Source organism: Mastomys coucha, unplaced genomic scaffold (assembly GCF_008632895.1).
Source record: "Mastomys coucha isolate ucsf_1 unplaced genomic scaffold, UCSF_Mcou_1 pScaffold22, whole genome shotgun sequence".
In the NCBI taxonomy this organism is placed as follows: domain Eukaryota; kingdom Metazoa; phylum Chordata; class Mammalia; order Rodentia; family Muridae; genus Mastomys; species Mastomys coucha.
This window is the reverse complement of record NW_022196905.1, coordinates 100108454-100135024: the sequence shown is the minus strand read 5'-3', so window position 1 is coordinate 100135024 and position 26571 is coordinate 100108454. Positions and strand designations below refer to the sequence as shown.

Below are 26571 nucleotides of genomic sequence, written 5' to 3'. Positions count from 1 at the left end.
GAATTACACCAGACTTCTCACCAGAGACTATGAAAGCTGGAAGATCCTGGGCAGATGTCATACAGACCTTACAAGAACACAAATGCCAGCCCAGACTACTATAACCAATAAAACTCTCAATTACCATAGATGGAGAAAACAAGATATTCCATGACAAAACAGAATTTACACAATATCTTTCCACAAATCCAGTCCTACAAAGGATAACAGATGAAAAACATGAACATAAGGAGCAAAACTACACCCTAGAAGAAGCAAGAAGGTAATCTTTCAACAAATCCACACAAACTTAATACCACCTTTTACAACCAAAACAACAGGAAGTAACAATTACTTTTGTTAATATCTTAATATGAAAATTAATATTACCAACATATCCTAATCGATTCAAATCCAAAAATATGAGGAATTAGAAATTTGTTGATTGTCATCCAATGGTCTCTCTAATTTGGTAATTGGAGAAATAGGTCCAACATTATACAATCTATATACACTTTCAGCTCGTTTGTTTGTGACTATGTCTGGCCGTGTACAACATAAGGGTCTTGAAATCTTGCTTCTCCTATCTCAGCCTCTCTATTAGTAGTATTGTTTATTTCATGTCTTTACACTATACTATGGTTTTCAGAACAGCTTATTTATTTCAAAAGTATTTATATACCCAAAAGAAACATAGACGATTAACTAGGGAGGTTGCTTGTAAGGGAACAACAAAGAGTGAGACTGAATGCTTTGCTTGAGTTTAACTCTTGTATCAAGTTTGAAGAAGAGAACTTTATAAGTTACTCTTTCTCTGAGATGAATGCTTTTCCAAATTATCACAGCTAATGAACCAAATTCTTACCCTCACCTAATATCTGTGCTACCCTCCAAGCAGAACCATTGTTCATTGAAACAGTTGGTGAATGACTTTATGGATAGACCATCTTAATACATACACCATTTCTTAAACGAATGTAACCTGTTCTCTGTGTGCTGAGAATAAATTCACTCACTCAAGTCAAATAGCTTTGACCATAGCATGAAGTCTGTATCCAAAAATCAAGCCTACAATTCATTTCTTGGTACAGCAGAACTATCAACTTTCAGCTTAGCTATGATGGAGGTAAAATCCTTTGGTGATGTGAGGGTCATTAAAGTACAGCCTTATTACAATGAAATCCAATGTCTAAAAATTGTTCTTATTTTGGGATTGTACCATAGTAAGAGCCGAGATTTTAAACTCTACTAAATACAAAACAAACAAAAAGATTTTATATATTTATGTTCATTTAAGAAAATACTAGTAGTGATGTATTGTTTTGAAGTATAATATGTTTGGAGTTATTTAAAATTTATATTGAGAAAAATTATGTATTTTCAGTATTGCTGTAGACAAACATCTACATAAGACTGTTAAATTGATTGTTGTTTTATATCAAACAACTTTTATAATACTTATTTTTATTGTTATAATATTTTATAAATTTTAAGGAATATGACAAAAAAGATATTGTAGGTATTGAAAGGGGGTCTCTGGGAGGAGTGGGGGTACAAAAGGGAAACAAGAATGTGATTTAATTCTATTTACTTAAAATATGTTTTTAAATGTTAACAAATTCAGATAAATTGAAATCATGTAACTTTTCTCATCATAATGCAATAAAAGTTTAAAGTATTACAGAGAAAAAAGAATTAACATATGCCAATAAAATGTTAATAAATCCAGTATGACAAGTATTAAAAGGTAGACAAATTAAAAATGTGATTAGTTTTTAAATAAGAAAGTATGTATGCCACCAAAGCTTTTAAAAGTTTTAAAAGTTGTTTCTACTACCTAAACTCTCAGGATCGTGATATCCAACTGCATCCATTCTAAACAAATCACTATCAATATAAAGTCAACATCTTACTGATTCTTCCAGTTAATTTTTGTTTTATTGAAACAAGGTTTGATCACTAGTCTGTGCTAGCCTTCAGCTCCCTCAACGCTGGGGTTACAAGTACGTGCCACTATGCCTTAGCTTTATTCTTATTTGGTGTTTTGTTAATATACCCAATTTTCACTTTTTGAGGGGGTGAATAACCCATTTCCACCAAACAATGAAAGCTGGAAACATGTTTGTCATCTACTGCTCAAAACAGAGCTGTTTTCATTATTTTTACAAGAATATTACATTGATGGGGTCTGATTTATTTTTTCTCTCTAATTTATAATCCTGCTTAAAAAATTTATTGTTTTTATCAGAGAAGTAAAAATGTTCTTAGTTTATACACTAGAAATTAATAAGTCTTATGGTATTTTAAAGTATTTACTATTAGTATTGAAGTATTTTAGTATCAGTTTAGTATTAAAGTATTAAAAGATCCTATACTTAATTTGCTTATTGAAAGCATAGATGTAATTTTTTCCATTTTAGACTTTGTAATTTATAATACACTTAAACAGTGTTTCCCTCTAGTAAAGAATATAGATTGTGTATTCAAAATTTAATATTTCAAGAATAAATGAGAAGCCAGATGTAGCAACACATGCCTGTGATTCCAGCACTCAGGAGACTGTGAGAGAAAGAACAGGAGATTCAGTCTATCTGTGGCTGCACAAGAAGTTCCCATCTTAGACAACAGCAAAAGACAAGACAAACTGATCTCAGTGTAACAAGTCACAAACCATTCATAAATAAACAAATAAATGAAGAGAGCTGAGGAATATACATGTAGCTTGGTGGTTAAATTGATTTCCTGGTATATTATGTAAGATCCTGGGTTTACTCTCCAGTGCCAAGAGAGGGGATAAAATTTGTTGCTTTAATTTTAACATCATATATTTTTAAAAGCTTCTAGATCAGTCTACATGTGCGGGCCTACACGACCTATCGTTTGAGGTCATAAATGCAACGGATTTTTTTCTAGTACTGTTTTATGCTTAGAAGTCAAATATAAGAAATATTTTATAATAAGAGCTGCATGTGACTTTAAAATGTATTAGAATGACAAATCCTAACCACAGCAAAACTTCTGTTAACTTTACAAAATTGTTCGGCAAGTTCAAGGATGGCTTGGGCTACAGCACAAGCTCAGCCCAGCACAGACACTCAGCGAGGACATAGCTTGGCACTGCAGTACTCACCTTGTGTGCACAGGAGCTTCAGTCCCACCACCATACAACAGGAGCAAAGCTCCCAGGAAAACATGCCAGCAACCATGAATGCTGCTTGGCAGACACAAACTCAGCCATGTTTTAGGACTAGAATTCTGAGTTTGAGTTGTTCTGTTAAAGTTAGAAAAAAGTTTCTATGCCATTTTAAGAACATATAGGTGATGATAAACAGTTTCTTCTCTTCAAGTAATATACTAGAATATTTATTATATCAAGAATTTGTGTGGTACAGCATACCTGTTGGGAGGCAGAAGCAGGATGATTGCTGAGTTCAAGTCCACTCTGGCCTACAATGTGAGGTCAGTCTACACAGTAAGCAAAGACAGTGAAGAGGGACGAAGGGAGTGAGGGAGGAAGGGAGGGAGGGAGGAATTCTAAATACTAAGGTGCTATACCAAAAAACTCTATGTGGTATTTTTTTCTAACTTTCAAAACATTTATTGAATTTTTTAGGTTAAATAATTCAAACTAAGTAATAGTTTTATCCTACAAATAAAAGACAAGGTGCTGTAACTTATTAGGCCACAAATGCTTTATTGGGTAAAATTACAATTGTTAATTACAATTTAAAATACTAAATGCAACTTAGATTTTTTTCCAGTATTGTTCTATGCTTAGAAGTAAAATATAAGAAATACTTCATAATAAGAACTCTAAAATGAGTTTTGAAATGTATTAAAATAATAACAAATTCTAACCAAAGTAAACATTCTTTTAAATTTTACAAGATTGTTCACCACTACATACTCAGAAATGTGAAAACTAAATCAGTGACTAGCTATACACACACACACACACACACACACGCACACACACACACACACACACGAAACAAAATCAAAGGAAAATAGAATCACTGCAAGCCAGCAGACCCTGACTGTCACCTGAAAAAGCAAGTCTTACACTGGAGTTTCTGTGAGGTTCTTTTTAATTAAAAAGAACTGAACCTTACAAGAAACATCCCATTAACGATAAAGAAAATTTTAGGGAAGAAAGTGCCCTGTGTTCTGCATTTGCTGCTTGGTTAAAATGGAACACCATTGGTGGGGTGGGCAATGATCGCATGGCAGCTATACCACTAGTAATGGGAAAACAAAGAAAACATGAGTGACCTGGTTTAATACAACTGACAAACTGCACAAGAAAATGTGGCACCTCCATCTTTTTCTATAGATGAAAAGTAACAATCTATAGTTAAGAAACATAAATTAAAAAAAAAAAACACTCTCTACAAATTTTGGGGTGAGTGGCTTCTTAATTCAAAAAGATAGTTCAACTCAGTAAGCAGTGTCCAGATACTTCACATCAGAGTGACCCAAAGTACACCGAGGCCTCCCAAACAATGTTTTCTTTAAGAAGTGAAAGCAGTACTCGCTGCTTTTCAACCTCGTACATTTCCTAGGAGACTTCCCAGCAGGCCCGAGTCACGTCCTTTCCTTCTTTTATAGAAAGAGTAAGGCTCTTGGTGCATTACTAAGGATGCTGGCATCCAAGCACAGGTCCTCCTTTAAACATCCTCCCGACTCAACAGGAAAGGCCACTCCCCCACCACAGCGACGCCTACGAGCCAGCTAACCTGGTTCCGAATCGCTGCTGCTGTCGGAGGAGCTCGAGTCACTGCTGCTGCTCGCAGACCCCGAGCTGCTGCTGCTGCTGCCACTGCCGCTGCTGCTGCTGTCACTCAGGCGGGACCCACTGGCCAGCTCCGGGGGCGGCGGCGGGGGCGGAGGCGGGGGCGGCGGCGGCTTCTCCACTGCAAAACAAGGAGTGTTAACAGGGGTCAGGGCTCACGGGTGGGCGCGGAGAAACCGCCACCTACCTTTTGCTGGACGTTTCGTTTGCCGTTTCCTACAATTCAGCTGATTGTTGACGTCCAGCAACCGCCTCTCCAGCTCCAGCTTTTTTTCAGAATGGAGCTCCTCCTTAGACCTGACAACCTTCTTCGCTGTGAGAGGAGGAGCAACCGTGAGTGCGGGGAAGGGCCTGGGGCGTGGGTGGGGCCTAGAGGCAAGGTGGGGCGGGACCTAGGGACGGGGCGGGGCCTAGCCTACCGTGGGGCTTCAGCGACCTCTTCCTCAGACAAGCCAGGACGTACTTCTCCAGTTCTCTAAGTGTGGATGCCTTCAGGGTCTCAAAGTCGATCTCGATCTCGTCCGGGTTGGAGTTTCTCAGGGAAGGCTCCCTTGACTGTATTATATGAACTATTCGACCAAGCTTGTCTCCAGGCAGTTTGTTTATGTCTAAGCTGAGCTGCCTTTTCTCGTCATAGTTCATTGGCTTCGCATTGTCTTCCTCTTCCACTTTCAAAAGAGGCTTCTTCTTCTTTGGTTGACTGTAACAAAATTATATATTTGTTTCATATTTTTAAACATATTTGTATTGACGTGGGAATTTCATACAATGTACCCACAGCACACATGCATTAGTTTCATTTTAATTAATTCATCTAGGCAGGGGGATAAAACCAGGACCTGGTATAGGCTGCTTGTGTGTCCCCTCACTGAGCTCGTTGTCTAGGCAGACTCACTCGCTGAACATGCTTACTTGCTTTTGGCCTTCTCCTTTTGCTTCATCTGCTTAGGTTTTTTCTTTGGGTTTTCATCTCTGTTATTAATCTTTTTCCTTTTTGGCGCCCTTTTAGACTTCTCATTCTTTTTCTTCAGCTTACGTAATGGAACTTGGGACAGAACTTGCAGCTGCTGATGAACAGCATTAAGCTGGGAAAGAAAAAAAAAACAAAAGCCTTTAAACATTTATGTCTCTAAAGCACTAAAGATACTAGAAAAACATGGTACTACAAAGTCCATTTGTGAAATTCATTTCATGTTGTTTCCTTCAGGATTTTGCTTCATTTTGGAATTTCAGCATTTTGAAGGGCATATAAATAAATAAATAATAAACAAACTGTATAGTATAATATAGTATAGTAATAAAATCAATACTGCCCAACATTTCTTGGTGTTAAAGTTTCTATATATCTATATATACACATATACATATACATGTATACATGTATATGTATATGTGTATACATATGTATGTGTATATATATATATATATACATATATATACGTATGTGTATATATATGTATGTGCTTATATATGTATATATATATATATATATATATATACATCTTATATATATATCTTATAGGTGTTTTTTCTGGAAGAACAGCCAGTGCTAATAACTGCTAAACCATCTCTCCAGCCTAGTCTTCAGACATGACCTCAGTAAAAGTTACTATTTTATCACAGAAAGTAGCAAGTGATCTCATTTTAAAATATTCCACATTATACCATAAATCACCTCAGTAAGAATCAACCACTCAGACTATAAATGCAAATAGCAGAATTGTAAATAATCCCCAGGCGCCATGGTGTACACCAACAATTCCAGCACTTGAGAGGTGGAGGCAGAAGGAGCAGAAGTTCATGACAGGTCGGGTACATGAGAAAGTTTCAAAGAGGAGGAGGAGGAAGAGGAGGAGGAAGAAGAGGAGGAGGAAGAAGAAGAGAAAGAAGAGGAGGTGGTAGTGGTTCTAGACTTGTCTAGCATATAGATTTTTTGAGTAGGAAATATTAAACATGGCAAATATGCCAAGAACTAACTAAAGCTATAGATGGCATTAGGTGATCTAAACATAACAGCTGTAAATGGGCAAGCATTTCATCACAGACTAGTCGCCTGGGGACCATCAACACTTGCGTCATATACGGCCACCTGCTCCTGAAGCTTGGCAAGATGCTGCACTCGTTCATCTTCAGAGTCTTCAGAAGAGCAGTCTCCTGAGGAGGCCTCGCTGCTGCTTTCTCCTCTGCAGGTTTTGGCATTATTTGTTGTAAGGTGACAAGCATTCATACTCTCAACAGGTTCATCAGGAATCTTGGCAAAATGCATTTCAAAAACATCCTATAATGGAAAATTAACCTGTTCACATTTTTTTTAACCTGTTCACATTTTTTGGCTTATTTTGAGACAGAGTTTCACCATGTCCAGGCTGGCCTGGAGTGCACCATGTAGCCCAGGATGCCTTGGAACTTGAAATCCTCCTGCCCACCTCTAGAGTGCTGGGATTGTAGGCATGCACCACCTGGTTTGGTTTTCTCAATTTCAATGCAACAAGAACACCTTTAAAAATACCCATGGAGATATCTGGGCAGACTTCTTTAAGACACACCAGAAGAAGCGCAACATGATGATTCTGTCTGCGCTTCTGTGCCTCAGCACATGAGAGCTGCTAGTCTCTCAGCAGGATTGATCTTTGTTCAAGGGCTAGGTAGTTAAGGTCAGCCACGCCATATACAGTCTACCTTTCAGTGACTCAAGACTGGGCCCTCTCCTGAAGCAGGACGGGGTTCAGTCAGTCCCACCAGGGACCTGTTACCCTCTTCTCACTAACGATTATCCATTTCTTCTGAAAAGGGGCAGCTTCCTTTTTAAAAATGTGCTGCTAAAGCTTACAACTAAAAGGGTAAACCCCTACAGTGTAATAAGTAATTTATACATTTTATTGACACTATTAAGGACAGAGGCTATCATTTGTCTCTTGAGTTAGGGTTCAGAAATAAATATATTATGCTCAAAGGTAATCTACTCAGTGAGTGAGTCAAGCCTCACCTGCAGCATCCTAGCCATCGCCACAACTTCATGATCGGGAGGATTATACTTGTAGCAATTCATAAACATCAGTCTGACATCTGCAGCAAATTCATATGCATCCTTATATTCTTGATTGTCCATTTTCCCCTGAGTTAAGGAAATATTAGAAGGATTCACAAACAACTGAAGTCAATTTACATGAAACAATTTAGTTGTACTGGGAAATGGAAAAAATAACACAGAGAAAATATTTCAACGTCTGGGTATGATGATGGCCTAGACATTTGCCTCTGTGCATACTGGGAGAATAAAAAAATCTCTTAAAAAGACTTCATTCCAAAGAAACAATGAATGCTGAAAATTCATAAATGGCCTGATAGGTCAGCTTAGAAATATGGAGAAACAGGTACACAACAAAATGGGAAACAGTAAAAAGAGCCTGAAGCCAGACACAGGGCTAGCAGTGTGGTTTCCTATTTGAGGAAGTAGTAGAAGCTACATCCCAAAGACAAACTGGGCAGTCCCAGTGAGAAAGACACTTGGTGGTTATACCCACAGATCTCACAAGCCCCAAATCCAGCTGCGGCCCTTGCTAAGACAGTGGCCTTTTAGGCAGGAGGGGTTGGCAGAGGGAGAGAGATCTCCTGGCTCAGAGGGCTGTGGCCTAGGTACCATTTGAGTCTGAACTCAATCTGTCACAGACCCAATTTGAGGGATAAGTCTAGGAAGCAGATGGGAGAGATCCCAACTAACCAAAGGTGCAAGTGACAGGAGTCTTGCCTGGGCCATGAGGGTAGAAAACACCCTAGGGGCCTGGAGATGACCTCATCAACCAACTAACTGGAGTTGACACCCCAAGCCTAAGATCAACGGGTAGATCTGCCCATCTGTTCATGCATCTGGCCCAAGAACTCTGCAGCTGCAGTGGACATGCCTGATGCCTACAGTCACATCCCCTCCCCCAGCAGTGACTAATGCTTGTGGACTTTGAAACTGAAGGCAGAGTTGTGTTTGCTGATTTCAGCACTTTGGTTGCTTTGCCTTCTCCCATTGTACTTGGAAGAAGCTCTTTAGCCAGAACATCCCCAGGGGCCAGAAACTAGGGATCTTCCAGAGGGTCCACAGGCTACAGTGTTCAGCTTGGCAGCAGGCCCCTGATATACAACTGCAGGACCAAGCTAAAGTGGAGGCAGCTCTGATGCATGAGACACAAGCCCAGCATCAAGTCAGTCAGCTGACCTGTGCACATTGGTAGCCATCTCCAATTTTGAAGAGTTGACAAAGAAGTCAAAACTTTGTCTTCTCCTTGCTCTGCCCCTCCCCATCCTGTGCATATGTATGTGTGTGCAATGAATCCCTTATGGAGGTTAGAGGACAGCCACAGAAGTGAGCTTCCTCCTTTTCCCACGTGGGTTCCAGGGGCCAAACTCGGGTTGTCAGGCCTGACTTCAAGTGTGTCTGCTGAGCCGCCCCTCTAAGCCTATGGTTTCTTCAATTTTTAGGAAAAGCTTTCATTTTTTTAAATTTATTTTCATAAAATCTATTTTTGTTTCCTTTTAGTCTCCCTTTTGATGTTTCTGTATTATGCTTTCCAATTATAAGATCAGGTGGACTGATCTCACCTGATTTATATATAAAAAAATCCCAACTCTGATGTTCTCATTTTCTGATCTCCTCACATTATATAACTTTTTACATTTTCTTGTTATTAATTTTCCATCTTTCTTTCTAATGTATTTTTCTCCTTCAGAACACTCTTCTCCTTTCTTGTTTCTCTTCTTTTATCCGTGCTTCTATTTTCCATCTTTCTTTACTCCCTGCCATAGCTTCATTCATTAGTTGGTTTCACATTTAATCATCCTTTAAAACGTTGGCACTCTGCCATTTTCTGTTTTCTGACTATGAATGGTATATTAGTGATCTTTAATCAATTTTCACTGTACTTCTATATCTCATGTTTAAAAGTTATTTTCTCCTGTTTTAGTGGTGTTCAGTGAGTGGAATCGAGCCCTAAAGAGCAGACTATTCACTAAGGAAAAAAAAAAAAAACACAAGAATTAAACCAGGAGATGTACATAAACAGATGTACACAGCACAACACAACATATGGAAACCCACACTCCCAAAACCATGGGTAAGCAAAGAGACTTCTCCAAAAAGAGTGTAACGTTCCTTAGCTACCGAATTCAAAGACAGGGGATGGAGTAAAACACCATATTAAGATTTCAAACGCTTATTAGTAAAAATGATCGGTGACCTTATAGGAGATTTAAAACCAGGGGAACAAGGGAAAGAAGTGGACCTCAGACCTGGTGAAGACAGCCAGCAACCCAGGGAAAGCAAAGACGATGAAGAATCCACAGCAGCATTTCACGAGATGGAGAAAGGCCTGGACAAAGCCCAAAGTCCTTTCATGGTAAAAAAAAAAAAAAAAAATCTGAACTCTTAAATCTCTGAAGAATAAAGAGATTTAAGATCCTTATACAACAAGCCTACAACCAGCTTTATGCTACATGGGGAACAAATGAATTTCCATTAAAATCAGGAATGAGACAAGGGAACTCACTCTCTTCACTCCTAGTCAATCTAGCTACAGCTATAAGAACACAGAAAGAAATAAGAAAGATGGCACAGGGAAGGGAGGGTCAGATTTCCCTGCTTGTAGATGACAAGACTCTGTTCTTAAAAGACCCTAAAGACTCCATTAGAAAACCTTCAGGGCTGACAAACACTGCAAGCAAAGCAGCAGGATACAGAAGCAACATACAAAACCAGCAGCTCCTCTGGCTCACTGATAATGAAGAAGGAAATCATGTGTGTATGCATGTATGTGTGGGAAATCCCACTTCAAAACAAACATAAAAAGCATTCTGAAAAAAAGTATTCCAACAGCTCAGTACATGAAAAACAAGAATTACTAAGTTGTATTGTGTGGTATTAAAAAGCTCTTTGTAGCAAAAAGAAACCATCAGCAGAATGAGGAGATAGCGATGGATGGAAGAAAGTCGTGGCCAACCATGCACTAGACCACAACAAGAGAATTAGTGCGAGAAACTATAGTAGTCTTGCCACATACATGTATACATCCAAACAAAACCCTCCCATCATTTAAATAGAGATACTAGTGAATTTAACAGACATTCTTAAAGGAAGAAAAACAAATGGCCAATAGATAGTTAAAAGTGTTCAATATTGTTATCTATCTTAGGAAGTAAAAATAACTACATGGATTTTCTACCTTACCGCAGTCAGAATGGCTAATATTAAGATGAGAAAAAAACAGCTTATATTAGGAAAGATACAGGAAAACTCTTATACTTTGCTGGTGAGAATGCAAGTCAGTATAGGCTCTCTGGAAATCAGTGTGGAGTGTCTTTTAAAGATGCAAACAAGAACTGCCACACGTGGTCCCACATGTAGGTCCACAGAGGGCTCTCAATTGGCATATCAAAGACACTTGCATGTCCATGATTACCGCTAGCTATTTCTGTGCACGACAGACATGAGGTAATACCAACTGAGATGCTCATCAGCAGATGACTGACAAAAATGTGGTGCACGCATAAGGGAATTTTATTCAGCTCTGAGGAGGAAGGAAACTGTGAGTATTGTAGAAGAACTGAAATAAGACAGACTTGGAAAGACGAATTTGTTTTCTCTTATACAAAGAATCTAGATTTAAAATTTTGCATATATGTATATACATATGCAGTATGTACATATATGTAAAGATACATATAGGGCTGGCGAGATGGCTCATCAGGTAAGAGCACTGACTGTTCTTCTGAAGGTTGAGTTCGGATTCCAGCAACCACATGGTGGCTCAAAACCAACTGTAATGAGATCTGACGCCCTCTTCTGGTGTGTCTGAAGACAGCTACAGTGAATTACGCCAGAGCGAGCAGGGTCAGAGAACAGCCACACATGTGATGGCTCATGGCCATCTGTATAGCTACAGTGTACTCATACACATAAAATAAATAAATAAAAATAAATCTTTAAAAAAAGATACATGTACAGTATGAAAGTAGAAAGAACAGTAAAGAGAGGAGGCAGAAAGGGAACAACAGAAGGTAATAGAATATATGTTCGATGTGCATGCCTCTAAACCCAGCTCTGGGGAGGTTCAATCAGGAAGCTCAGGACTAAAGGTCAGCCTCGGTTACACAGTACGTTTGAGGCCAGCCTGGGCTACATGAGACCCTGTCTCAACAAACAAGTGACCAAGGGGAAAAGAGGGAAGAGAACCCACTTCTTTGTGTGCTAACCAGAAAGCAAATAAATGGATGGGAGGGAGGGAGGGAGATCACTATGTACATCTTTTTAAAACAAATATCAAACATTGTTCTATATTTATCAAATTTTACACTTACAAAAGAAATCAATGAGCATTTACAAGTAAAGAGAATGAAGGGAGCATTATAGGCAAAATAGACAGGAAAGTGTTTTCAGACTGTCTTGACATGGAAATTGTACAATAAGAGAGCAATAAAAAGATTTTAAAGCATAAGAGTAACAGGGGTGTGAGTTACAATCCATAGACCAACATGCAGGTGAATTACAGGAGGCTCATTTTAAATTAAAGAAATGCAAGGTCAGGTATAATGGTGTATGCCTGTAATCCCAGCATCCACCAGCCATGGCATGAGCCAGGCTGGGGCAGAAATGCAAAACTAAGATGATGCAGGATGGAGCTATCATTTTGTTTTGTTTTTATTTGAGACAGGGCTTCTCTGAAATTTACTGTGTAGACCAAAATGGCCTTGAACTCAGAGATCCACCCTGTGTTTGCCTCCTGAGTACTACTACAATTGAAGGTGCACTACCATGGCTGGTTAGTTTTCTTTTAAAAGTTTGTATGTATGTATGTATGTATGTATGTATGTATGTATGTATGTATTATGTATGTGTGTTATTTATATATGTATGTATCTTCCTTGAATGTATGTTGGTGTACCATGTGCACGCCTGGTATCCAAAGAGGCCAGACAAGGGGATGGGTCTTTTGAAACTTTCCAGGAAAGACAGCTGTAAGCCTCTGTTGTGGGAGCTGGGAACTGAACCCAGGTCCTCTGCAAGAGCAGACCATGCTTTTAAACACTGAGGAATCAATCTGTCTCAAGAGTGTAATTTCTACCAGCCACATCAATGACAATTGAGAATGATTTCAGAGCTGAATTGACATCTTCCTGTTTCAGGAACCCTCTAATAGCTTCGGAACTGGTGTGTACCCAGCTCCTGGAGAAAAGACCACAAATCCTAAGTTAAGGCTGAGACTCTCATGCTTCTCTGTAGCAGCTTTCTTAAGACCTACCTTCCTCCCCATCTCACCCTCCTCTGGGTTTCCTTTACATCCTATGTTTTAAATACATACTAAGATACTGTTCAATTGTTTTCTTTACCTCGTGGCTATTCCACAAGTTACTTTCTCTTCTTGAAATACACTGTAACTACAGGTTCTCATTTACCTCCTAACATACGCTTATTTCCGATAATATTTTCTCTCTCTCTCTCTCTCTCTCTCTCTCTCTCTCTCTCTCTCTCTCTCTCTCTCTCTCTCTCTGTGTGTGTGTGTGTGTGTGTGTGTGTGTGTGTGTGTTTGGGGCTTTGAGACAGGGGTTCTCTGTGTAGCCCTAGCTATCCTGGAAGTCACTCTGTAGACCAGGCTGGCTGCAAACTCAAGAGATCTGCCTGCCTCTGCCTTTCACATGTTGGGATTAAATGTGTGTACCACCACTGCCTGGCCTGATAGTACTCTTTAACCTTTGGGTCTGAGTTTGTATCAAAAAATAAAACAGTACTATTTTAAGATATAACAATTAAAAACTTATGACATGGATCCTCAGACTGAAAAGGTTAACTTCCAGTACAAGATGGATATAAATCAAATACCGAGCTAGAGAGAGGAAGATAAATTATGTACAAATGACAAGTTGCTTGACAGCAAATAGATGCTGAAACATCATCCAAGTGTTGAGAGTAAATGACTGTCATTTTGAATTTTATATCCACTTTAAGAATCATTCAAGATACTTTTATATATAAACTGAGTTTACTACCTATAAATCCATAAAAATGACCACTGATTTTGAATTTTAACTAATAGAACAAACTTGGAGGGAGACAGCAGAATACAAGAAATGAGGGCAAACACGAAGTTTAGTAACATGTTAACAAACTTTACTATAATGATAAAAATAATGAAACAAAACTGTACTTTAAAAGAGAGCCAGGGCCGAGCAGATGCTGTGTAAGACCAGGACCCTAATTCAATCTCCACTAGCCTGTAAGATGGGTATGTTTACAGGAAAAACAAGAAGATGTATTCAAATGTCCCAATGGTCCTCTTCAGGTGTTAGTATTCTGGTGATGTAATTTTCTTCACAATTTCCTGGACATTAGATCGATTTCTTTGCAATGATGAAATACTTTTACAATCAAGACAAGAAAAGAAAGCTCTTCCCACTCAGGCAGTATTTACCTTGATCGTCCCGAGATCCATGGGATTTTTGACAATGTCATGGTAGTTGTGGAGTCCCAAAGCATCAGCATCCACAGGATTATAGAAGGGCCATGCATATGGCAAATGCTTCTTGGCAAGCATTTCTTTAAGAATCTCGCTGCAGTGCTTTAACTGCTCCGTTACTTTGACTGTTTTTAAAACTCTGTGTTGTTGCTGAGAGTCTGGCAAAGTGTTCTTTACTGTATTTTCTTTTCCTGGCATACTCACTGGCTTTGTTTCTCTCAGTGTCGGAGGAGATTCGCTGCTTGCTTTAGCTATGGAAGTGGTAGGAGTTGTTGTGTCTGCGCGCCTCTTCACACCCTTTGCAATCTAAGGAACAGTTCAACAGAAAGCACACTTAAGGAAGCACCATCCATTAATAAAAACAAAAGAAACCATTACCAATACCAAGTTTTATGAGAGGATTTTCACCACACATGTATCAAATATTAGTTAATTCCTCTTTTACAGATAGAACAAATAACTTTTATGTTCCCTCCCCGCAGCACAAAAAAAATCTTGTACAAATCTTAAAGACAAATGAAAGATGGAAAATCAAAGTCATGTTTATACCAATTATGTTTCTGAGAACATGGAATTAGCTGGGATATGTGCTCTTAAAGTGCAAACTATAGATGCCAGGTATGGTGACATGGCCCATAATGTTACAAAACAAATGAAACTATATGTCATTGTTACATTAAAGGAAAAAACCTCCAATGTAAGTATGGACACTTGTTTTGCTTTGTTTTACTCTGTAGCCCAGGCTGCTCTCAGATGTATCCCAGACTGTTCTCTAAGTGGTGATCCTCCTGCCATAGCCTTTTGAATGTTAGTACTACAGGACTATACCTCCAAACTTGGATCAAAGTGGACAGCTTTTGATAGTAATACCATTTGAGAGAGTAAAATGGTCCAAAGGTCTACTTAAGAAATGTAGATGGGCAGACATGGCATCTAGCACATACAACAGGCTCACAACCCCCCTGACTTCCACTTCTGTCCACCAAGTGATCCATACACATGTGACTTACATACAGATACACATTCACAAACACACACATGCACAAAAAAGTAAAAATACAAAATATTTTTAAAAATGACTCCATGCTGACAACCAATTCTCATGCCAATTTTTAAAAGTGTAAACATTTTAGAAGTAAAACAAGTTTAAAGCTACAGTGAAGCTAAGTAGCTCACAATGCTTGCTGTGCATACAGAAAGACCTGACTTTATGTCCAGCACTCATGTCAAACCAGGCATGGCCACACCTGTAGTTCTAGCATTGTGAGGGAAGGAGCTGGAGGACTGTTGGGGCAGGCTGGCTGCCAGTCTAGCTCCAGATTCAGTGGGAGACCCTGTCTCTAGGAAAAAGGGCAGAACCTCTGCATGGGCTCACACACCTGTACACCTGTGTGTTTACACCTGTGTGCGCACGCGCGCGCACACACACACACACACACACACACTTACTTGGACCAGAGTCTGTGAGTCACAGGCGGGGGGAGCTTCTTGAGCCATGTTTAAGGAAGAGAGAGAGATATCAGGAAGCCCAGAAGGAATCTCTTGCAGCTTAAAGACATTCTCTGCTGCTTTGGAGGGAATCTGTTCCTTATCAGAGGAAACCGCTATCTTTTGTTGGATATCTAGTGAAATGTGAACCACAGTCAGATACTGATAAGCATAAAACACCATTTTTCCATATCCTATTCTAATCTAATTCCGTTGGGGAGATAAGCCTAGTACACTGTTGCTGACAACTTGGTCATAATTCCCAAAAGAATTGGTCCAAGATGCTGAATCCTTGAGACATAAAAAATGCTTAAAGTTGAAAAACCCCAATATCAAAATCTCTAAAATGTAATTTTGGGAAAGTTAAATTTAAGGCAGGTGTGTTGAAGGCCAAAGAAAGCAAGTAACAATAAAACCTAAAGAATAACAACAAAAAATTGTATATAGGATCCAGAAATCAACCTACATAGCTCCAGTCATCTGATTCTAAACAGAGATGCCAGATCACACAGAGACACACACACATAAGTGCACACACATAGTACACAGAAACACACACATAAATGCACACACACTCACACCAATACCTTTTTTTGAAAAAAAAACTTTTAAAAAACTTATAAGAACATGAATAATTCAGCTATAAATGGAGAGATGAACTGAAAAGCCACTTGTCAAGAACAGAAGTATGAGGTTAGCAGTACAAGAAAAGGTGTTCAATATCTAACCATCAAGAAAATGCAAATCAGGGGCTGGAGTGGTGGTCAGCATTAAGAACACTTGCTGCTCTTGCAGAGGACTTGAGCCTGGTTTCCAGCACCCACACTGGACAGCTTACATGTCTGCAACTCTAGCTCTAGGAGGTCTAACCCTGCTTCTGGCCTCCAAGCATGGGCACTGAGTACATGTGTGCACACTGAAATGCAGACCTAAACATATACACACAAATAAAGTTAGAGAAATGAAAAGCAATTACATTTTTAAAAGAAAGAGCTGGGCATGGTGGTGCATGCCTGCTATCAGCTCAAGGGCAGACATAGCCTCTATAAGGAATTACAGGCCAGCCTGACATCTATAAGATCTTATCTCAAACGGAAAAGAAATAGAAGAGAAAATTTGCTTTGCCATTCTACCTTACCCAGTCAGAATGGCTGCCACCAAGAAAACAAGCAGAAATTAGCATGAGGAAAGAAGGGCCCCATGGTTGCTGCTGGAATATTAATTAGCATGTCTACCCTCAAAATCCACTCAAAGCCTCCTCAAAAAGCTAAAAATAGAACTAACTATGTTGCTGGGGTTGGTGGGCAGGCCATGGAAGTGAGAGGCCACCATTAGGGGGTTGGGGAGGAAATAAAGGTGACTGTGAGACAGACATCAGACACTGTTTGTACAATCAACATGCTGGAATCAGGAAAAGAACAAATTCTTACAGAATATAGTTGTAATATGCCTGTAATCCCATTTAGAAAGGAGGCTGACACAGAGGAGCGTGAATTTGAGGCTAGCCTGGGCAATTTAATGTGATCCTCTTTCAATATGAAAAACCAAAAGAATTTGGGATAGACACAGACTTAGCCTACACAAGATCTTGGCTTCAATTCTGACTCCTAGAAAAAGAAAAATATATTAAATGTTTCTTTAAAAATAAACCCTTCAATGGGCTGGAAAGTGGCTCAGTGGTTAAGAGCATCTCCTGCTCTTCCAGGGGGCTGGGATTTGGGTTCTCAGCACCTAGACCCGGCAGCTGACAACTGCTTGTAACTTTAGCGCTTCTGGCCTCTGCAGGTACCTGCACAGACTGCCACAATACATAAATAAATCTTTAAAAAAAAAAAAAAAAAAAAGAGGAAGGAAAAAGACGACAATGTGTAAGAGCCATGATGTTTTTTGCCCACTTGGAAAGTAGAGGTGAGAGGACTGGGCATTCACATCCATTCTCCAAACACTGAGTGTCAGTTTGAAGCCCGCCTGGGCTATATAACATCAAGCCTCAAAAAACAGGAACAGAGGGAATGGAGGGCGCGAAAAGAAAAAAAAAATTTTTTCGAGGCAGGGTTTCGCTGTATAGCCCTTGCTGTCCTAGAACTTACTCTGTAGATCAGGCTGCCTCAAACTCAGAAATCTGCCTGCCTCTGCCTCCCAAGAGCTGGGATTAAAGGCATGCACCACCATAGGAGTTAGGTTAGTGATTAAAACCAAGCACCCAGGTTTGATTTCTACCACATGCTGGCTTGCAAACATCTGGAACTCCATTCCCAGCAAATCTGACGCCCTCTTTTGGTCTCCATGGGCATGTATGTAGTGCCTCATATTTCCTTTCTTGAAAAGTGTCTTTTCAGTTCAAATATTATATAATTTATAGTTAAATGGCTGGAATACAGGAAATTATAGTGAGTCTCATGCATGACTGATTGAGAAACCCTCACAAGTAGACATAACCCATCTTAAAATCTGTCAACTATTGTTGAAAAGGTACATAGTACTATTAATAAAAATGATGTGTAGAAAGACCCACTATAAACTCCTGTATTACAGCCATTTAACTACAAATTGTATAATGTTTGCAAACAAAAAAGATAAATATTTTTAGTGATACAAAATCAACACTTGATGATACTCTATAGTAATCTATTTGAATATTAAAATTAATTATATATGTCTTTGTGTAAATAACATGATCAGCTCTAAAATGTTTCAGTATAGCCAGAGATGGTGATGTAGGCTTGTAATCCTGGCCATTCAAGAGGAAGAAGGACCACATGTTGAAGGCCACCCTGGACAACTTAGAGAAATCCTATTTCAAAATATAAATTAAGAAAGGGGGTATAACAGACAGCTCAATCAGTAAACTATTTTCCACTAGAGGAGAAAGAAATCTTAGACGCAATAACATTTCATTCTCAGCCACAGTCCATTTGGGCTCTTTCATTGACACAGCATGCACAGATGAGAGCCACCGAGAATGGCCACAGCAGCTACAGTCAACTGGGTGACAATTTGATAAATATCAACATGTGACTGGCAGCCACTCCTGTAATTAAGGTGGAGGAGACTGTTTAAATGGGCAAATCGGTTCAAAAGAATTGGAAATAAAAGGACTTCCATGGGTCTATGACTTTTTGAAGGATTCTACTTTTTTATTTTATGTTTTGTTCTAACACACACGCATTACACACATATGTACACATGGGCGCACACATACACATATGCTTCCCAGGAGTGTCAGTGTCAATAATGCACTCTGACCTTACCTTTCTTTATTCTCTCCTTACCACCCACAACTTGCTCTTCTTGTGGCATCTGAGACAATTTCTGCATAAATAACTTCTCTAGAGCTTGGGCCATAACAACAATGTCATCTCCAGGCTGGAAGACATGTTGGAAATATGCTAAGGGTACATAGGGTGCTTGCCATTGCATATTTCTTTGTAGATTATGCCATAGCACTCTCTGGCAGGTCTTATCTCTTCTATTTAGAAAACAGTGTAGCAGGAAAGAACTTAAGTTCTGGCATCCAACCCCTCACCTTTAAAAGGGGTCAGAGGGGCTGTTGAGATGGCTCAGCGGAGAAGAGCACTGACTGCTCTTTGGAAGGTCTTGAGTTCAAATGCCAGTAACCACATGGTGGCTCACAACCACCCGTAATGAGATCTGGCGCCCTCTTCTGGTGCATCTGAAGACAGCTACAGTGTATTTACATATAATAAATAAATAAACCTTTAAAAGAGGTCAGAGTGGTTTTTCTGAATGACAAGAAATGTAATCTAACCAACACAGCAATACAAACATGAGTCCTCAGTTAGGATTTCTACCCTTGAATAGGGGGCATTGCTGAGCAAAGCTCTTTGAATCTGAGGGAGTCACTGACCCTACACACTGAGTAGGGACTGGGTTTGAGATCTGTGTGCCCTGTAGTGCCTTATTGAACCCACAGCTGAGGAAAGACAAAGCTACTACACTAAGGAAATGTGAAAGCTGCAGTCTGACACTGAAACATTTCTACCATAGACACCCTGATAAACTTCAGGGTTAGGTTCAGTCCTATGTGTGTCAGTAAGTTTCCAACTTAGGCAGTGGCTAGAAAATTTAACTAAGATTAATGTGTCATCAGGTGCTCAACTGTAACTAAGGCATCAAGAGGACAGAGGAAGCTGGGCGGTGGTGGCACGCGCCTTTAATCCCAGCACTTGGGAGGCAGAGGCAGGCGGATTTCTGAGTTCGAGGCCAGCCTGGTCTACAGAGTGAGTTTCCAGGACAGCCAAGGTTGCACAGAGAAACCCTGTCTCAAAACAACAACAACAACAACAACAACAACAAAGATGGAGGAAACCCTGCACAGTGGTCACAAGGAGCCAGCCCACCTGTGCTTCTTTTACTTCTTGAGACAGTGTCTCACACTATACCCAAGCTTTCCTTAAACTTACAATATCCTCCTGCCTCAGCCTCCTGGGTTACAGTCTGGCTTTGGTATTTCATTTTTCCCTTGGCCCATTTCAGCTATTCAGGCAAAAATATAGCCAATGGGCTGAAAAACACATTGAGCAAATAGATTAATTATGAAAATTATGAAATCCAATAACATTTTTCTTAAAATATGCAAATTAGTGCCAGTGAGATGGCTCAGAATTGGTAAAAACACTTGCTCTATGAGCCTAATGACCCCAGTCCAGCCTCATAACCACCTATAGGAGACAATCAACTCCTGAATGCTGTTCTCTGACCTCTGCACATGTTTACACACTAAGAGAAAAATAACAAAATATTGCAAAACCAGTATATGTAATAAAAATATGTAAGCTGAACATGATGGACATGCCTGTCCAACACTCTAGAGGCTGGGGCAGGAGGATCTCAAGTTTGACTTCAGCACATGGAAACTGTGTTTCAAACTGTCCTCCCCCCCTACCCCCCAAAAAAACAACACTGAAGTACTTCTAATCAGGACCTGGCTCTGAAATCCTACTTGTTACACACAACAGCAAAGAAGAGCCACGGTGCTGACAGCTTCCGTACCTTGTTGTACAAGTAGCAGTTTGAGAACATTATGTTGAAGTCTTCTATGCATTCGGAAGCCTTCTCATAATACTTATTTTCCAACCGCTTCTTAATTGTATTTAAATCCATTGGGGTTTTTATGATGGTGTAATAGTCCTGTGGATTTGAACAAGCTTATCATTAGAATGAGGCTGAGGGTAGTTCGGAGGTAGAGAGCTCATAAAACATGCACAAGAACATAGTTCCATCCCAGCACCACATTACATTAATAATACATATTTTAAAGCAGACTAGAGATGTAGCTTAGTGGTATGCATACTTGTCCTGGATGCTTTTAGGTCTTGGGTCCAGTATAGTACCATTACATGTAAAAAAAAAGGAATTCCCTACAACTATAGATTTAAACCATTTATAAACTGTACACCTTGAACTAAGGAGTTCAAACTATTACCTTTGTCAATAGCCTGGAAGCCAAAGCATTTAGAAACCAGGACCAAGGCTAGTTGTTACTTTTCAGAGGAGAGGAAAAGCGTCTACAGATGGCAGGCAGTCGACAGGCTGCTCAGTGCTCACTAAGCCTCACCACCTGACAGGGGACTGCAGGACTCACATGGTGGACAGAGAGAACAGACTCCTAAAAGCTGTCCTCCAATTTCCATGCTCCTGCCTTGGTGTATCTGCATGTACACATGCAAATAAATAATGAAAAAAAAAACTTAGAAGATTGGCAAAAACAAGATTTTAAATTATTTATTTTTGAAAAAAATACAAAAGGAAGGGGGTAAGGAGGAGGCAGTATTTATGGAACCTGACAGACTTGGGAAAATCCTAGTTCCCCAATTCACTGACTGTGTTATAAATCACTCTGTTGCTACATGATTAAAAACTCAAGTGAGACTTAAAGTTGAATGTGATGCGTGACAGGAAAAGCCTTCAAGAGGAGGTAAATGGGCCATTGTTCTTGATCAGAAGGCTGCCGTGGCATGTTCTAACAAGAAAACTTACAGGAGTCATCTTGAACTGTTAAAATGATAATATCACATTTAGATCATTAAGTGTCATTTTGGGAGTAGGGGAAGGAGAGAACACTTAGGGTGGTCTTCAGGGGTCCTGAATAATCAACTGTGCAAACAATATTAATAAGTTAAACATTTTTTATGTATGAGTGCTTTGTCTGCATGTAAATCTGTGGAGTGTGTGTGTGCCTGGTGCCAAAAGAGGCCAGAGAGGGTACTGGATCCCTGACATTCCCATTGGATCTCTGGAACTGAGTTATAGATAATGTATGCCACCATATGGGTGATGGGAATCCGAATCCAGGTCCTCTGGGAGAGCACCATTCGTCTTAACGCTGCCCCAACTAAATTTTTCTTTTAGTTTTCTCTTTAAAATTGACATGTAAAATACCCAAGCAGATAAACAATGAAGTTAATAGGCTATAGACCAGGGAGATGGCTCAGGTGGTAGGAGTATGAGCTCTATAAGCTTGATGGCCTAAGCATACAGTATCCCCTGGAACCCCAGAAAAAGCCAGATTGCGGTGGTACACATCTGTAATCTCAGTGTTCCCATGGAGAGGTGGGAGGCAGAGACAGCCAGCTTGCCTGGAGTGTGTGGTACAGCAGCAGATAGTAGGTGGTAGGCCAGAACTGCTTCCTGAGAGGCAACTGCTGTCCTCTGATCTCTACATATACCACAGCATGTGGTTGAGTGCCTGTGCTTTTCAATATGGTTTTTAGAATGTAAAATTGCTTCCTCCAAAGCTTAGCTGAGAGGAATTCATCAGCCTCCATTTCCCAGTATTACCTGAAAAAGTCTTGAAAGAAGCCCCACCCCACTTCCCACATGAGACAGTGAATGTGGGGGCTCTGACACCTGCAGGTGCTAGAGCCCTGTTTGGTGAAAGCTCTCTCCCATATTTCATCCATGCCCATTCCTAATTGAGGTGCTTTATGAAAAAACATCCTAAGTCTCCACAGGTTGTATCTTGATCCTGAGTTTGCTCCTTCTAGTCCGCTGCCATGTGGCTTCAGGGCCTCTTAGAAGGTTCCCCTTCTGCCTAGATTCAAGCCCCTGAGACCCGGGCCAGTGATGGCTTAGCAGGGAGAGTACTAACCAATGGGCCTGACAATGCACTCAGCCCCTGGAGCCCAGGGTGTAGGGAGAGAGTTGACCCCCCCACCCCCAAGCTATCCTCTGACCTACATGGGCATGTTGAAATGTGCACACATACACATACATGCATGCATGCACGCACCCACACATACATACATACATAAATTTAAAAATAGAAAGTTATTTTAAAGTTAACATGTCATAAAGTACTCACAGGCAGCTTTAGTTTCACAGCATCCACAGGTTGTTGAAAAGGCCAGGAGAAGCTATGCTTCCACAGAGCCTTCAGCACAACTCTCTGTAGGAACTGCAGCTGATTTGTCAATCGCCCATTTTTCTTAGTGTTTATGTACTCTGGTGGAGGGGGGTTAACAATAGCTGTTTGTCGACTTGGCAGAGACATTCTCAACCACTTCAGATCCTGGTATTTAAAAGCTGTCTACGAGGACATGTCCTGAAAAATAAGAAAAAAAAATGAGTACTTTAAAATAGCCGTTTATAAGAACCCAAAGGATTTATTCAAGAACAAAAGTAACTTTTGTTGTTTTGTTTTCTGGACAGGGTCTCTGGGGCTGGTCTGGAGTTCACTAAAGTAGTACATCACCAAGCCTGGCTTTATGATGCTGCTGTTTTGGGGACAGGTCCCACATCTTACTATGTATGTAGTCCAGGTCAGCCTCAGACAAGACTTTCCTGCTTCGGCCTCCTGAGTGTTAGGATTATAGGCACACACAATCCACATATCTAAGATACTGCACATTTTGTTTAAATGTTCATTTATAAATGTCCAGGCATAGTGGTGCACACCTTTTTTTTTTTTTTTTTTTTGGTGTGTAGCCTTGGCTGTTCTGGAACTCACTCTGTAGACCAGGCTGGCCTCGAACTCAGAAATCTGCCTACCTCTCCCTCCCAAGTGCTGGACTAAAGGCGTGCACCACCACCGCCGTCTGGCGGTGGTGGTGCACGCCTTTAGTCCAAGCACTCAGGAGGCAGAAACAAACAGATCTCTATAAATTCAAGGCCAGCCTGGTCTATATATCAAGTTCCAGGCTGACCAAGGATACATAGTAAAAGCCTGTCTCAAAAACAAAAACATCCCCTTCCCTAAAAAAAAAAAAAGAAAAGAAGAGAAAAGAAAAACCCTAACCCCTCACATCTTAGGCTAGGAACAAAAAAGGACAAATGACAAATTTTTAAACAAATACTAACCTTTTTTATACAAATAGTATGCATTGTTTCATTATGTATGTCTTGGTCTTAGATGGTTTAAATTATTTCAACACTTCACAGAATTTCTTTCTGTTCTTCAAAAATACAAATTGAGGTCTTAGCAGGAAAAGTCTACAAATTCCTAAGAAAGAGCAGCACCAACAAGGTGAAAGGGTTAAAAGTGGTCTGCAGTGTTCACTCAGCACTGGGGAGACTGTCGGTGGTTGTGGCTAATTCCCCCACCCCTGAAGACTTTCTTGTGATTTAAATAAAGTAATTTAAAATTTCAAGTCATCAATACCCACAAGTTGTCCTCTGGCCTTTGTTCCACACACAAAATAACTAGGTCTAAAACCAAGCAAGATGACTCAGCAGGCTTTTGCAACTTGTCCTCTGACCTCCATACATGCTTCATGACGTGTACAGGTGCGTGTGCGCAAACGCATGCGCGCGCATGTACACACACACACACACACACACACACACACACACACACACACAAACCCTCCAATTCATATAGGGCCTAGCAGCATACCTCAGTGGCAGAGACGTGGACTAAGCCAGGCCTAGGCCCTAGTCCAAGCCTCAACACCAACAACAGCAGTAACTAAAATAAGTAAAATGGAGAACAAATTAGGAAGAGAACTGTGAGTGTCAAGGCCTGGCTCTTTGGTGTACATTGCTCTATCTAAGATGCCTGATTGGCACTGAGTAGAGATAGAGAGTTCAGACTCTAAGAATGGAAGATAATAATAGTTCCTCTAGTCAGTAAGCAAAGTGAGAAGTGGCATATGTATGTTGAAACTAAGCCAGGAGTCATTTATATGACATCAGTACTTCCAGTAATTGCCTGTCTCCATGTGACTTGTGTAAAATCCATATGGAATCAATCTTAACTGTTCAAGTCCTTAGTTCATTATTATTGCACATATTCATGTTTTCCTGAAGCCAATCTCACATCTCTTTACCTCACAAAACTCAAATTCTACATCCATTGAACCATCCCTATCCCACCAATTCTTGTCTCTCCCACCCTTGGCATCCACAACTTGTATTTCTGCTGTTCTTCTTATTCTAGGGACAAGGTCTCTCTCACTATGCTCAGAAGAGCCTTGAACTTCTTGAGAGCTGGGGTTACAGACCTGCAGCACCCAAGGCTGGCTCTTCTGTTCTGTGAAATGTACCACTCCAGATGTTATATGTGGAATCACACAGCATTCACCTTATTTTTTCATTACATTTATTTGTGTATGTGTGTGTATACACATGCACACTCGAGAGAGAGACAGAGACAGGGTGAGCTGTGGAGGTCAGAGGACAACTTGTAGGAACCATTCTTCTTCATCACGTAGGTCCCAGGGATGAAGGGATCAAATTCAGGCGGTTAGGCTTGGCAGCAAGCACGGTTACATGCTCAGCCATCTTGTGAGCACATTATTTTTTAAATAAATGGCTTATTTTACTTAGTTCAAAATCCTCAAGGTTCATCCAGGTTTACAGAATGTGTCAGATTTTCTTTCCTCCTCTCTCCTTTGCCATGTAGGCAGGGTTAGCCTGGAATTTGCACACTTCCTGTTTGATTCCTCAAAGCTGGGATCACAGGTGTGTGACAGCCACCACCACCACCCCGCATCCTTCTGTGGTGCTGTAGACTGAACTAAGGGAGAAACTACCCTGACCTACATATGACCTCAGTCTCCATTCCTTCCTTTAAAGGTTTGTATTTTTAAAATCTTCTTCTTTTTTTTTGTTTTTTTTTTTTGTTTTGTTTTTTTGTTTTTTGTTTTGGTTTTTTGAGACAGGGTTTCTCTGTGTAGCCTTGGCTGTCCTGGAACTCACTCTGTAGACCAGGCTGGCCTCTAACTCAGAAATCCTCCTGCCTCTGCCTCCCAAGTGCTAGGATTAAAGGCGTGGGCCACCACTGACCATCTCTTTTAAATCATTTATCATGTATGTGTGTATTTGAGTATATAGCTATATGTACAGGTGTCCTCAGTGGCTAGACAAAGGCAAGAAGGCACTGGACAATACCAGGATGAGGCAGATGATGAGCCATTCAAAATAGGTGCTTGGAATTCAACTTAGAGCACCAAGAAGTCCTAAGCACCATGCCACCTCTCTCGCCCCTTCTTCCTTTTTAAAGCTGTGTGACATTCCATTGTGGCACTGCATCTTACCTTCACCTTCAGCATCATGCAAGCTGCTTCTGCCTTTTGGGGACTGTACACAGTGCTCAGTGAAAACACAGATATTTTATGCTATGAACAGAGACACATAAGTGGAGTGCCACAGAAGGATGGTGTCATTGCATGGTGACTGTGTATCTTCTTTCTTTCTAGTGTATGAGAATCAGTTTTAGTTTTTGAAAGTTCCTTGTATTTCTGAAGCACAGCCAAGATGGAATACCACTCTGCTGAAATGAGTTAATTTTAGGTTGTCACCAGTCTTCCAGTCTACTCTTACCTCTCTTGTGTTATCTGAAACACTTCAAGCCTGGCA

General features: G+C 40.2%; 1 protein-coding gene across 14 annotated transcripts in view; it reads right to left on the bottom strand.

Annotated features, from left to right (window-relative positions):
• Positions 1-26571, bottom strand: part of Brdt (bromodomain testis associated) — a 67260-nt gene that overhangs the window by 24963 nt on the left and 15726 nt on the right. For 12 of the 14 annotated variants that reach the window (XR_004109426.1, XM_031337177.1, XM_031337178.1 and 9 more), the window contains exons 2-13: positions 24073-24214; positions 23078-23317; positions 20767-20904; positions 19005-19119; positions 15715-15887; positions 14221-14571; positions 7758-7886; positions 6861-7049; positions 5684-5856; positions 5191-5471; positions 4959-5084; positions 4716-4892 (exon numbers count right to left, since the gene is read on the bottom strand). Coding sequence is in view for 13 of the 14 variants with exons in the window: in XM_031337177.1 (XP_031193037.1) it covers positions 4716-4892; positions 4959-5084; positions 5191-5471; positions 5684-5856; positions 6861-7049; positions 7758-7886; positions 14221-14571; positions 15715-15887; positions 19005-19119; positions 20767-20904; positions 23078-23266 (2041 nt within the window). In the remaining variant the exon portion in view is untranslated. The remainder of the gene's footprint in view (positions 1-4715; positions 4893-4958; positions 5085-5190; positions 5472-5683; positions 5857-6860; positions 7050-7757; positions 7887-14220; positions 14572-15714; positions 15888-19004; positions 19120-20766; positions 20905-23077; positions 23318-24072; positions 24215-26571) is intronic. The other 2 variants (XM_031337182.1, XM_031337187.1) reach the window with 2 other exon arrangements.